Source organism: Opisthorchis viverrini (assembly GCF_000715545.1).
Source record: "Opisthorchis viverrini unplaced genomic scaffold opera_v5_415, whole genome shotgun sequence".
In the NCBI taxonomy this organism is placed as follows: domain Eukaryota; kingdom Metazoa; phylum Platyhelminthes; class Trematoda; order Opisthorchiida; family Opisthorchiidae; genus Opisthorchis; species Opisthorchis viverrini.
This window is the reverse complement of record NW_008752070.1, coordinates 354,879-369,593: the sequence shown is the minus strand read 5'-3', so window position 1 is coordinate 369,593 and position 14,715 is coordinate 354,879. Positions and strand designations below refer to the sequence as shown.

General features: G+C 48.2%; 1 protein-coding gene across 1 annotated transcript; it reads left to right on the top strand.

Moving 5' to 3' along the window:
• Positions 1 to 515: 515 nt before the first annotated feature.
• On the top strand, positions 516 to 14,456 carry T265_10835 (hypothetical protein; the record flags this gene model as incomplete). The annotated part of the gene is made up of 2 exons (XM_009177318.1): positions 516 to 1,004; positions 14,065 to 14,456. 2 exons carry the CDS (start codon positions 804 to 806, stop codon positions 14,290 to 14,292), a joined length of 429 nt encoding a protein of 142 aa, XP_009175582.1.
• Between the last annotated feature and the right edge of the window lie 259 nt (positions 14,457 to 14,715).

Sequence of the window (14,715 nt, the reverse complement as noted above, 5' to 3'; positions counted from 1 at the left end):
CCCGAGGGCGGAAAAGCACTCACGGCAGATCCAGCTGAATCAAGAAAACAAAGAATCGAGTGAGGTATATTTGCGAGAATTTTTCAAGTTACACAGTCCTTCAGCGTTCCCATGGTGAATTGATGTTACAGAAATGACGGTCCGAATGTAAAGATTGGGCGGCTGAATCTAACAACGGCTATTCTTCTAATCAAAGAATTCACAGGAAGCCCGATTATCCTAAGGCGAGAACACTAGAACGGTGTGGTCCTTTTGGCACGTGTCACATATGGATGCACTGTTGACGCGCTCACCGCTAAATGAATGAAATGGTCGGACATTCGGATCATTTCTAGTTTGACCGCCGGTACTCGGGTATGAATGTAAGAATGCTGTAACCCGTAATCCTCATATGCAGCGGGATGTAAGTTGGCACCCTTGCGGTTACTAATTTAGTTTGTCCCAGGATCCATATTAATCACTGGCATCCGCCAGCGCATCGCCAATCACTGATCCATCGGCCAATCATTTACTGACTTGCGGTTTGGTCGTGTGCCAAACTCTTTCGGTGAAATGGAATGCCTAGTTGGAATACAGGCGGAAGATTTCTGTTTGATAGCTGCAGATGCCAGATCTTCCAGATCAATTATTACAATGAAACACGACCAAAATAAAATGTTCCCTCTTAGCACGAGGATTTTGGCCGCGGCATGCGGTGAAGCAGGAGATACCACACAGTTCGCTGAATTTATCCAACAGAATATGCAACTGTATGAAATAAGGAATGGTATGCTATCTAAGCTTCATGTGTTTATGTTCAGGTTATGAGCTTTCTCCACACGGGGCAGCTAACTTCACGAGGAGCAATCTGGCGAATGCTCTGCGCAGTCGGGTTCGTGTCTGATTCGTATTATCGGTGTTTATCTGAGCAGAAACCCTATCAAGTTAACATGGTGATTGCCGGATATGACACTCAAAAGGGACCAGAGTTGTTCTACTTGGATTATCTCGCTACACTGGCAAAAGTAAGTGGGTTTTTCAGGTGAATAACACTTATGCTCTCACCCTGTCCGCATTTGAACAAGCGCAAATCAGTGTGTACTCCGCTTGACGAGGATTCAGTCCGATGACGGGCAGAATATCACTCGACCTGATGTAGACTCGGACCATTTGCGGTGTCGGTCTTCTGGGACATCTCGAGCCACCCGACTATAGCAATCGTATGTGGGCCGCGTGTGTTAGGCGGAACATCCACAACATCCAATGGGGCGGCTTCGTTTTCTGTCATGATTTTCGGGCGTTGGAAGTTAAACAATGTCCGAAGCAAACAAGAACTGGGAGCAGACGACCGAGGAGGAGTGAAATAGAAAATTGCAGGAAAGTGACAGCGCGTAAAAACAAAACGTGAGACGCTATTTGCGGCTAGCTATAAGAAGGTTGGCAAAGGGTGGCATTCAACGAAGTAATGAGGAAAAATGATGCGGCAATGCGAAAGCGAAAGGCACTTTGTGATAACAGGGCGGTTATCGAGAGAGCGGATGACGAAGTATGTGCGGGGTGCCAACTGACATCTGAGCTTAGTTTCGTCGGAGTCATTGAAGACGGAAACGATTTTGCCTGCGGCGTCGGCTCAGACGCTGAAGAATAGTGTTGGAGTCTGACTAGTATGAGTTCATAAGGTATACTTGCGGTGGGCGGTGCAAATGTATGACCCCCGTGGAGCGGAGTGGAAATGAAGCTAGGAGACCAAAACGGGAGCCTTGATATTCAGTGACTTTTATTCCACAGCGCTAGGGAATGCGTCCCCTTATACGCAGCAAACTACGGTTAAAAGATTGGCGGCGCTTAGCTTTTGATGGCATTTTGCGAGTCGAAATGCCGAAGCTTGAGCGTCCGGATATTTTCATGCACCAGTGTCAAGACCATCCAACTCAGCCGCAGTCATCGAACAAGATTTGGTGATCTGCAAGCCCTGTTGCAGACGATCACACCCACAATACCGTGGTAGAACGAAGCCTACCGGGAGGCCAGTAGGCAGGCTGGGCAATAGCTGGGTCGCATTCCATGAACTAGTGGCAAGCAAGTCGTGCACACATGTGAACTTGGGCCCAGCTGGCAGTGTACACAAAATCTGCACGATGGGTTTGAGGAGATCGTGAAGACGATACGGATCGCGGGAGCCGAAGAACCGGCCGGATGCTATGACCTCGAGAAAACCTACGCCAAAGTTTACTCCTCTCTGCGGAGAATAAACTCAAGAGTTAAGTCGACGAGTATGTTAAGGGGAAAAAGAGTAGGAGGAACAAAGTCCCCTAGCAGGAGAAGTCGGTTTCTAAATGACGATGGCTGCGTGTTGTTTACATCCATAGATCACAAACAGGCTAGGAACAGGTCCGTGTGTGCACTTTCATGAAATTTCGCGGTGAACATTAAAAGTGTGCACGATCCGCGCATGGAGATTCGTTCAACCGTTGTATTGATTTTACTGGGGCTAGTTGGTTCGGTGGTTAGAGTATGAACTTACTGACCGGGAGGTCCTTGGTACGAACCCGACCTCTGCCTCTCAACTTCCCCTGTCTAGGCTTGAGCAATCTGGCAGTATCCCCGCCCTTGTGCTTCCTTGTGGTGGCATGACAGGTAGGCGCCGAAATAGTGTTACAGCGGAACGATTATTGCTTATTATTGATTGTACTTTGAACAACTATTTTGGTGCCGATTCTTAGGCGGCGTCGTACCATCCGTGGACTGGTTAAATTGAATGAAGCATGCGAGATGAACATATATGATAAGGTTGCACTTTAGATCGAATGGTGGTCACTTCACACCTGAGTAATTTGCGAAAAACGACCAACTTTGAGAGTTGGGAATATAGGAGTTCAACACAAATTTACGTATGTCGTGACGATGTGGTTTGTAAAGCCAGTGATTTCTTACTGTCTGTGGTCGTCGAGTTACGAGTAAATAGCGCATCATTGTGATGAAGGGTGAACGGAGTCGATCAAAAATGGGAGTACGGGGGAAATCGATAAGAGCCGACTGGGGGAGGAATGAATGGAAGAAGGACGGCGCCGTCAGTAACCCGTTTTCATATACTGGTCTCATTGCATTTAGCGGTTCACGTTAACGACTTCAAGTGATAGCTGATGTGGCACAAGATTATTTGTAGTTTTAATTGCAGATACGGTGGTGAAAAATGCTTCACAACTTTATGAACTTCTATTTCTTTGTGGTAGATCCTTGACCTTCCTGACGTAGCCTTGTTTGGAGCCCACAATAACATTCTAGGTGTTATGTCCGTCCATTACATTCACCAGACATTCCAAGACTAGCCAAATAACCACTTGAGCCACCTCGCCCTCAATTATACTCAAAGCCCTAGAGTGAAAAAAAGAGGAAAAGAGTGGGTGAGGGAGGAAGCCTAGCGCTGGCCTATGTCAAGCATTCTGAGGTGTCTACACCTCCAAGTGCCAGTCAGACAATCTTGAAGGAAACTGACAGCCCAAATGCCACTGAGATCGATTAGCCGCCACTTCTTGCAACTTCTCCAGCCAAGCACAGGTGGGGTCACGGGGACCCCATCCTGGAAGCCGTACAACACCAACAATACCCAAACTCTTCGTGGTCTTTTTCACGCCCTTCTGCCGATATGAATGTGAATTTGAATATGAATATTGAATATGAATATGAATGTTGAGCCGTCTTCAGTCTCAAAATGTCGGAGTGTATTTCCATACTGAAGCGTCATCGTGCTGCTGGTCCTGACGACCTTCCACATGCTCTCCTCAAGGATGGCATTAAAAACTCCTCGGCTTGTGCTTGTCTAGCCTGTTTGGGTCTATCTGGGAGAAGGGGACCGTCCCAGACGACTGGGATGAATGGACAGTAGTGCCCATTTACAAAAAGGGTAGTGAAGATAGTAGCCACAGAGGTGTTAGTTTGACGCCCGTTGTGACAAGAATGTCTACTCTCCCCATTCTTGTTCAACTTCATCACTGATGAAATAACGCAGCGAACCATGGAAGGTCTTCAAAATCCCGGTGTCGAGATTGTTGCTGGTGAGAGCCTTCTCAATCTGGAGTACACAGGTGACATTGTCCTCATCTTTAGAGACCAAAGCGAAGCATTAGTCCTGTTGAATAGACTGACCACCATCATGCCATCTTTTAGTATACACTTTCCACCTTCAAGGTGCAAAGTCGTGCTTCGGAACGTGCCATCTGCGAACATATCCCTTACGATTCAAGGAGAATCACTGGAGATTGTGATGGTCGTTCCATTCTGGTGTTTGATAGTTTCACTCACAGGTGGTTTCCGGGGACCGGTCGCACGGATCAACTGAAATAATCTCCGGAATTTCGCGGGGTTGGGAGTTCTGGTGCTGGCTCGTGCATGTTGATCGGGCGTCCACGCTAAGAAGGCGCCGATATGGATGGTCAGTCGGAGGGCAGACTGTCCGGGCGAACCGGCCCAGAGGGGCAACCCAGCAGGCGACTATCAGCGGGTATTCCGTCAAGCCGAGACGCTTCTGCTCGGTCCCTCAATATGATACCCACCCTAACATACCCAGTTGCAGCGGCCTCTGTATCAGCATAGGTGCGAAGCCAGAACCTGGAAGAGAGCGAGGGAGCAGTCAGTTCGATAACGGTACTTTCATCGCGCACCCTTGTTTCTGACAGACAACACATCAGTGCAGGGGGAATCCAGCGTACGAGCAAGAGCCACCTGTTGACCTGTTTGTTTCATTGTGCGGACATTAAGGGTGGCTAAGTAGACAAGCGCTCGGGGTTTGAAAACAGAATTCGAAGTGCTTAGGGTTGTGACTGAACTCGGACGTACCGAAGCTGCAGCTAAGTGTGATGCAGGGCGAGCGAAACGGTCAGTGCTAGTGCTGGGACCTGCGAAGAAAGTATTCAAATTTGGGTGGGAAGAGGGAATTCTTGATGCATACACTAAACTACTCATGCTTTGTTTTCCAAACCAGGATTAGCTTAGTTGGTTTGCTCGGTCGACTCCGACTAATCGACCTCGCGAAGTTATGTGATGAACTCATTTTTCGAACATAAATTCCGTAATTTTTTCATATACACAACACAGACTTTTCAGGTCGATGCAGTCGTGCCTCATCATTTCCGTCTCAGCATTTCCGGACGGTACATTATGGAGTGAAATATAGAAAAATGGTCATGACAAAATATTAGTCTGCTATGGTTTTCGAATGCGGATTGACCGCTGTTGAACCAAAGATGTTCGGAGGTCACAAACGCTCATCATAAAGACCGAATTTCTGTTCGGGTTCGCTTGCCATCCGATGCCTTAACTCGGCATTTGCTTTTACCTAGTCTGAGGCACCCTAGTGGTTGCTGGCTTCCGTTTTGTGTGGGCTATATTGTATCATATGACAAAGCAAACGAGGACCACATTGCTGTTTGGTTTCATTATACGTCATTAGATTATTGATGAAATGAGGAACACTTTAAAACCTGGAACTCAGAGAGCGCCCCACATTCCTTCATTACCACCTCTCTAGTACAATTGAGGCTTGGCTAAGCACCTTAGATCTTAAGGATTTGGGCATGCTCATCCCGAAACCTAGCGCCATTTATCCCATGGCTTTTTGCTTTACTGGTGATTAAACGTGATTCAGTTTAATCCAATTTATCAACTAGAAACCACGTACTATGGGTACATTACCACATATCCGATCGCCGGAAAGTGAGAGAGATGAAGTCAAGCACTGGACGCGATGGCATTTTTAGTTTTGTAACTGATTAGCTACGCATTTTAGGTAGTTGCTTTGATGTACAATTGCCGCTGATTTTGCGATTGGGTCATTTCTGTCAGTATTAACCATTGGTGAGTTGAGACACGAGGTCCCCATCCAAGAAGGTGGCAGTTTTCTGCCCGAACGAGTTGATCGGTCAGTGTTTTCGCACTTCTTTGCCAGGCTATGCACTATCGGTTGGTTCCATCCAGCACAGTGCTGGGCGAAAAGAGCTCTGCGAGGCAGACAGTTTTCTGGCATGTGGGATACATATCGTAGCCAGTGTAACCTATGAAATGCGAGTAATTCACTTATCTTGGAGAAATCCCTTCTTCCTAAAGCCACCCGACTTACTTCACCATCACTAATCCGATGTTCCCACCAGACCTGACCAATGCGTCGGAAACACCGAGGGGTAAACACTGACATCTTTCGTACGTCCTCTGTCCACAGAGGCCACGTCTCTGATCCACAAAGCACTATGGATCGCCCCGCCGCAGTGTGAACTATGCCCTTGATAGGCGGACTGACGTCACGTCGGCGCCATACGTGTCGGAGGTTGGCAAAAGTTACCCTGGCCTTGCCGATTCAAGAAGTAGTCTCATCTCCGACCCAGGTAAACAAATTTATCTACCACGTAGATTGGCTCCTCCCCAAGAATGAGGTTCGGGTCTAATTTCACCCAGTCTAGGAGCAGCACTCTACACTTTGCAGGTGTGAAACACATAGGAAATAGTGTGACAGAATTATTTGAGTTATTTAAAATGGTTCGAATTTTGGAAGGGTCTGAAACAAGGAGACTAAACTCGTCCTCATTCTCAATATCTGTGGGTGAATGTCCCGGAGGCACTTTGATCCCCCAGGTTTCGGAGGCAGCTGAGAAATTTCAAGCAGCATATCAATAACAAAATTGAAGAGGAAAAAAGGGGAGAGGGAAGCCTTGTTCTACACCACCGGGTGTGATGAACTCAGACCAAAGCTTGCCGTATAATTGTGCCCATCCACAGGAGTTCGCATGCAATGCCGTCGCAAGGGATATATATTTGGAATGGGCACCCTTTGTCGCCAGACAACGCCAAATTTCCTGACCATCGACAGAATTAAACGCGGCTTTCGGACAAAGAAGAACGACCCACATAGGGTATCTGAAAGAGTGGCGCTGTTCACGAATTCGTCTCAAGGTAAAGATATGGCCGGTCAAGGCGAAACCCAGCTTACTTCTCACTCTCTCCCACCTGACAATTGATCAGTGTGCGCAAAACGGTACCAGAAAGCATGCTGGATGTGACGGATACGAGGCTGGCGCCGTGATGGCTTTACACAGCGTTTGTGTACAAGAACGCCATTGACCTCGATCAGGCGCCATTTGTCGCAGTACTTACAGCCAAGTGCAGGGAGGTCATGGGGGCGCCATTCTGGAAGGCTTATCACACCAACGACACAAATTTTGTGAAACCTCTCATCCCTCTACCAAGTCGTACGTCGTTCACCTCGCGGTTTGCGCCATTCTGAAAGAGGTACGGAGAATAGCACCCATCTCGCTGGATGACGTCCCTCTATACGTAACACATGAAAAAAAGAAAAAGAGAAAGCGTTCAGCTGTAGCACCCTTCCGGTGCCTAGCTGCCATGCCACCCGAAGGAAGCACGAGGGCTGGGGTACTGCCAGGTTGCCCAAGCCTAGACAGGGGAAGTCGAGGACCCACATAATCTGAAAGAGTGGCGCTGTTCACGAATTCGTCTCAAGGTAAAGATATGGCCGGTCAAGGCGAAACCCAGCTTACTTCTCACTCTCTCCCACCTGACAATTGATCAGTGTGCGCAAAACGGTACCAGAAAGCATGCTGGATGTGACGGATACGAGGCTGGCGCCGTGATGGCTTTACACAGCGTTTGTGTACAAGAACGCCATTGACCTCGATCAGGCGCCATTTGTCGCAGTACTTACAGCCAAGTGCAGGGAGGTCATGGGGGCGCCATTCTGGAAGGCTTATCACACCAACGACACAAATTTTGTGAAACCTCTCATCCCTCTACCAAGTCGTACGTCGTTCACCTCGCGGTTTGCGCCATTCTGAAAGAGGTACGGAGAATAGCACCCATCTCGCTGGATGACGTCCCTCTATACGTAACACATGAAAAAAAGAAAAAGAGAAAGCGTTCAGCTGTAGCACCCTTCCGGTGCCTAGCTGCCATGCCACCCGAAGGAAGCACGAGGGCTGGGGTACTGCCAGGTTGCCCAAGCCTAGACAGGGGAAGTCGAGAAGCGGAGGTCGGATTCGAACCACGGACCTTCCGGTCAGTAAATTCGCGCTCTAACCACTTGGGTCATCTGGCCCCACGTAGCACATGACCGTCACCGCAGTCCATAGTCCTAGATGTTTCCGCGACTGGAGTGCCAACCGCACAACCAAATACCCGTTTTATTATTACTTCGGTACACGACTCTTGAGACCCAGTGATATGCCTTTTTGCCACCACAAGTGACGCGAATCAAATCATCAGACGTGTTTCCGGCTTTTGTGGCTTGTGCATGACTCCATCAGATACACTTCCGTCAGTGATAGTACATCTACCGACGTATGTGAAATTCTCCACAAACTCCAGTGCTTCTTGGATTGTAAGCGATGTTTTCAGAGACTGCACTTCGTAAAGCATGACTGCGCTCTGTAGGTGCAAGGCGCATGCTGAAAGATGGTATGACAGTAGTCAGTCTGTTCAACAGGGCTTGTGCGTCACTTTCGCCTTCGAAGTTGAAGGCGATGTCGTCTGCCTATTCCATAGTCCATTTGATCATCTAGGTCTTGAACTTCCAACGTTATTTTGCCGATGATGAAGTCGAAGAAGGATAGAGGAAGTTGAGATATTTTCCGAACACCGTTTATTTTAGGAAAGCTTTTGGAGAGCTTACCATACACTCTCACCCTCCCAGAAGTATGTGAATATAGGAATCGGATTATGTTTACAAACTTCTGAAGCATACCCATTTAAGCAAGTGTGGTTAACAGCACTGACCAAGCGAGAGAATCGAGCGCACCCAGTAAGTCAAGGGACACCAAGATTGCGGATCGTCTTTACATCCGGCTGTACTCTAACACCTGATGGAGTGTGAAGTTATGGTCGACGCAGCCTTTGCGCGGTGTAAATCCCGCTTGATGCTCACGTGTCAAAGATAAGCGTGCCGCCGTGAGGTGATGAGCAATCAGTGACGCCAGAAGCTTCGTTACAACGGGAGTCAAACTGACGCCCTTATGGTTGCTACATTCTCTGCGGGCACACTTGAAAATGGGCATTATTATTGATTCACTCCAGTCGTCCGGGACGGTCTATTTCTCTCCGATAGACGAAAAGGGGCTAGACACACTAGCTGTGGAATCCATTGCAGTCCCCAAACAGAACAGGTAGAAGGTCGTCTGGAACAGGAGCATGATAATGCTTGAGTAAAGACACTTCTGAGGCTTAAGGGACTCCAAATTTACAGACCATATTTCTGTTAAAGGCTGATAGTCCGGATTGGAAACAGCAGGTGACCAACTGAATTGTTCCAGGTATTGTGCAAAAAGGCCCAACCGTCCTCCTTTGCTGGACGTCAAAGAGCCTTTTGTCCCCTGATGATTCCACTGATGAGAGGCTTCCGAGGACCAGTTGACCGACCTAGGTGGAAGGGCTTGCGGACGTTTGCAGTTTTTTCTCTTCTTCCGTTTCTTCGAGTTTTTGGGTCCAACAGGCTTCTCGGTTTTCATGGACACTCAATGTCGCGTGGCGTTGGATGGTTTATCGGGTCGACTTGTGGTTTCGGCCAAGAGGAAGCTATCGCATGGCCTCCAGCAACCTGCTATCCCATCAGAGATCCAGTGCCCGGCTTAGGTTTCCTGGGTTCTACTGCAGAGAGAAGTCCCATCATTGGTTATCCCTTTGGATATCCCCTTCCAGTGGCAGGTAACGTTCTACATTGGACCATCCGGTAGGTGTTGGAGGAGCCGATTTTGACAGGTCTATTTGATTTCTGGGTTAAGTAGCTCCTCAATGGTTAACCGAAATGTGCGCGTTACACTTCGAAAGCAGCAGCGGACAATTGCATGGTCCGGTCGTAGGCATTCCGGGAGGAGCGGCAGGTAGTGGTCGACCACGCCACCAGTAACTGATGGGAATGTGGTCTATAATGGGTTTGAGTGTGATTCGTTGGTGGGCATCACGTTGTCAGGCAGTTTCCGCTATTCTTTAAACCGGTACTACAAACGAACAGTTTGTGATCGGCACACATGTGCAATAGGCGCTCTCCGTTGTTTGTGCTTTTCGCGTCCGACCCAAGACCATCCTTCAGTTGGGTCTCAGCAGTACTTAGCCTACCTACATGAGGGTTCGTGTCATCAGCAACCGCTTTTAACCCGTCGTTACGGAGAATAGCACCCATCTCGCTGGATGACGTCCCTCTATACGTAACACATGAAAAAAAGAAAAAGAGAAAGCGTTCAGCTGTAGCACCCTTCCGGTGCCTAGCTGCCATGCCACCCGAAGGAAGCACGAGGGCTGGGGTACTGCCAGGTTGCCCAAGCCTAGACAGGGGAAGTCGAGAAGCGGAGGTCGGATTCGAACCACGGACCTTCCGGTCAGTAAATTCGCGCTCTAACCACTTGGGTCATCTGGCCCCACGTAGCACATGACCGTCACCGCAGTCCATAGTCCTAGATGTTTCCGCGACTGGAGTGCCAACCGCACAACCAAATACCCGTTTTATTATTACTTCGGTACACGACTCTTGAGACCCAGTGATATGCCTTTTTGCCACCACAAGTGACGCGAATCAAATCATCAGACGTGTTTCCGGCTTTTGTGGCTTGTGCATGACTCCATCAGATACACTTCCGTCAGTGATAGTACATCTACCGACGTATGTGAAATTCTCCACAAACTCCAGTGCTTCTTGGATTGTAAGCGATGTTTTCAGAGACTGCACTTCGTAAAGCATGACTGCGCTCTGTAGGTGCAAGGCGCATGCTGAAAGATGGTATGACAGTAGTCAGTCTGTTCAACAGGGCTTGTGCGTCACTTTCGCCTTCGAAGTTGAAGGCGATGTCGTCTGCCTATTCCATAGTCCATTTGATCATCTAGGTCTTGAACTTCCAACGTTATTTTGCCGGGTGCAAGGCGCTGAAAGATGGTATGACAGTAGTCAGTCTGTTCAACAGGGCTTGTGCGTCACTTTCGCCTTCGAAGTTGAAGGCGATGTCGTCTGCCTATTCCATAGTCCATTTGATCATCTAGGTCTTGAACTTCCAACGTTATTTTGCCGATGATGAAGTCGAAGAAGGATAGAGGAAGTTGAGATATTTTCCGAACACCGTTTATTTTAGGAAAGCTTTTGGAGAGCTTACCATACACTCTCACCCTCCCAGAAGTATGTGAATATAGGAATCGGATTATGTTTACAAACTTCTGAAGCATACCCATTTAAGCAAGTGTGGTTAACAGCACTGACCAAGCGAGAGAATCGAGCGCACCCAGTAAGTCAAGGGACACCAAGATTGCGGATCGTCTTTACATCCGGCTGTACTCTAACACCTGATGGAGTGTGAAGTTATGGTCGACGCAGCCTTTGCGCGGTGTAAATCCCGCTTGATGCTCACGTGTCAAAGATAAGCGTGCCGCCGTGAGGTGATGAGCAATCAGTGACGCCAGAAGCTTCGTTACAACGGGAGTCAAACTGACGCCCTTATGGTTGCTACATTCTCTGCGGGCACACTTGAAAATGGGCATTATTATTGATTCACTCCAGTCGTCCGGGACGGTCTATTTCTCTCCGATAGACGAAAAGGGGCTAGACACACTAGCTGTGGAATCCATTGCAGTCCCCAAACAGAACAGGTAGAAGGTCGTCTGGAACAGGAGCATGATAATGCTTGAGTAAAGACACTTCTGAGGCTTAAGGGACTCCAAATTTACAGACCATATTTCTGTTAAAGGCTGATAGTCCGGATTGGAAACAGCAGGTGACCAACTGAATTGTTCCAGGTATTGTGCAAAAAGGCCCAACCGTCCTCCTTTGCTGGACGTCAAAGAGCCTTTTGTCCCCTGATGATTCCACTGATGAGAGGCTTCCGAGGACCAGTTGACCGACCTAGGTGGAAGGGCTTGCGGACGTTTGCAGTTTTTTCTCTTCTTCCGTTTCTTCGAGTTTTTGGGTCCAACAGGCTTCTCGGTTTTCATGGACACTCAATGTCGCGTGGCGTTGGATGGTTTATCGGGTCGACTTGTGGTTTCGGCCAAGAGGAAGCTATCGCATGGCCTCCAGCAACCTGCTATCCCATCAGAGATCCAGTGCCCGGCTTAGGTTTCCTGGGTTCTACTGCAGAGAGAAGTCCCATCATTGGTTATCCCTTTGGATATCCCCTTCCAGTGGCAGGTAACGTTCTACATTGGACCATCCGGTAGGTGTTGGAGGAGCCGATTTTGACAGGTCTATTTGATTTCTGGGTTAAGTAGCTCCTCAATGGTTAACCGAAATGTGCGCGTTACACTTCGAAAGCAGCAGCGGACAATTGCATGGTCCGGTCGTAGGCATTCCGGGAGGAGCGGCAGGTAGTGGTCGACCACGCCACCAGTAACTGATGGGAATGTGGTCTATAATGGGTTTGAGTGTGATTCGTTGGTGGGCATCACGTTGTCAGGCAGTTTCCGCTATTCTTTAAACCGGTACTACAAACGAACAGTTTGTGATCGGCACACATGTGCAATAGGCGCTCTCCGTTGTTTGTGCTTTTCGCGTCCGACCCAAGACCATCCTTCAGTTGGGTCTCAGCAGTACTTAGCCTACCTACATGAGGGTTCGTGTCATCAGCAACCGCTTTTAACCCGTCGTAAAAGGACACCCAGAGCACCAAAGAAACTGTCTTTAGCAGATTCAGCTACAGTTCTTCGGAAATTAAGCGGACCTAATTAGCAGGGATTGATGCACCTCAGTTTATTGAGATTCTTTCACGGACATTGCCAAACGAACCTCACAGAAGTGATTATCAAGTAGAGACGCTTCCGCGTGATGCCTCAACACAATATTCACCCCGGGGTATCCAGCTGCGGCATCATCAGAGATGCGCAGTTGGGATCTGGAAGTGAGCGAGGGGGCGATCATTTCAATGACAGCTCTTACGTCCTGTATCCTTGTCTCTGACGTACGCTAGCGCGGAGGGAATCTAGCTTACGAGCAAGAACCGCTTGTTATCATGCTTGTTTCAGTGTGGACCGGTAAAGGCAGTTAAGCAGACCGACTTTCGGGTTTGAAAGTAGACTTCAAGGCTTATGGTGTTTAATGGGGGGCGAGATGGTTCATTGGTTAAAGCGCAAATTTACTGACCGGAAGGTCTTTGGTTCGAACCCGACCTCTGTCTCTCGACTTCCCCAGTCCAGGCTTGGATAACCTGACAGCATCCCATCCTTCGTGCTTCCTTCTGGTGGCATGACAGCTGGGTGCCGAAAGACTGTTACATACAACCGGACGATTTTTTGGGTGTTTAGTGTTTTGGGTTGTCATTAAGGTCGGACGCACAGAGGCTGCAGCTAGGCGTGATGCTTGTCGGACAAAACGGTCAGTTCTACTTCTGGACATGCCGATTGGGTTCAAATTAGGGTGGGGTTTGGTAGAAGAGGGAATGCGGAAAATGTGCGAACGGAGACGTCAGCAGTGGTGTGTTTTCGTTTACCCGCTCTGCTGTATGCAACATTTAAGGCCATTGACGCCTCGTGATGGCCTACGTAACATGATACTATTTTTATTCGTGGAGTTCATGTTTGTGTGCAGCCTGTCAGGGTGCCCGTCTCTCCTCAAACAAAGCCTTTGTCTTAAAAGCCTGACCACAAGGCGGTGCTTGAGTGCCGGTATAGTACTACAGTTGTACAATTCTTCAAGCAATAAATCGTTCCTGTTCCAGCCCTCAACATGGAGGGCCAGGAGACCGTTTTTCAGACGCATATCCGTTGACCAACCTGGTGTGAGAAACTGCGGATGTCAAAATGAACCATCCCCTAGTATAGCTCAGTGGGTCATTTAGGTATACAAACCGCCACATCGACATAAGATCCTGTCTCTTGCAGCGGTACAGGGAAGCGTATGTTAAGCAAAGCCATCCAAGAAGTTGGATCACAAAACCGCCATCCATAACCTTAAGTCGAATACACAGCAGGTGAGTCACGTTCAGATTGTGATTTCCAAACCAGGCGTTTCCTCCCACTTACTTTCCTTAGGTTACCTGACTGATGATTGCTTATTTTTGTTGCTGCTGACTTACCTCCAGGTCACCCCGAGTTCTTTGTCTTTTCACCACTTTTCAGGTGCCGTTTGTTGTCCATGGCTACGGAAGCTACTTGACTCTTAGTGTTTTGGATCGAGACTATCGTCCGGATATGACAGTGGATCAGGCGGTTAATCTTTTGCGTTCGTGTGCCAAAGAGATACAGAAACGGTTTATCGTCAATCTGGATCGCTATTGCGTTCGCCTTGTGACCAAGGACGGAATATCTGCACTTCCGGACCTGACCAATCTTTCTGTGGTCACATGATTTTGCCATATTATTAAGTGCCACTGCTTGTTTTGCATCCAACTATTTCTTGAAAATGAAGGCCATGTTCTTTTCACACCGGGGTTCGCTGGTAGATCACTATTTTGGTAATCAGAGCCACACAAATGAGCATGAAATGAAGTGGGAGTAACCCTCTATAGTGAGCCATTAGTTAAATATAGCGCGTAAAATGCTACTAGAACTTCCGCGTTATCCTCCATCTTACTACTCGCGACTGAGTAGTATAGTGTGGTAAACTGCTGATTTCAAAATCAGGTTTTCAAATCTTTTTAGGGATACATGAGATACATATTGTGGAAAACACATGAGGATGAAGCAGCTGTGCTTTGCGGCTTTTCAGCGAAATTCCTAGGGTGAAAGTCTGCCTGGTAATTCATTAGCTTCCCATTTACTACAGATTAC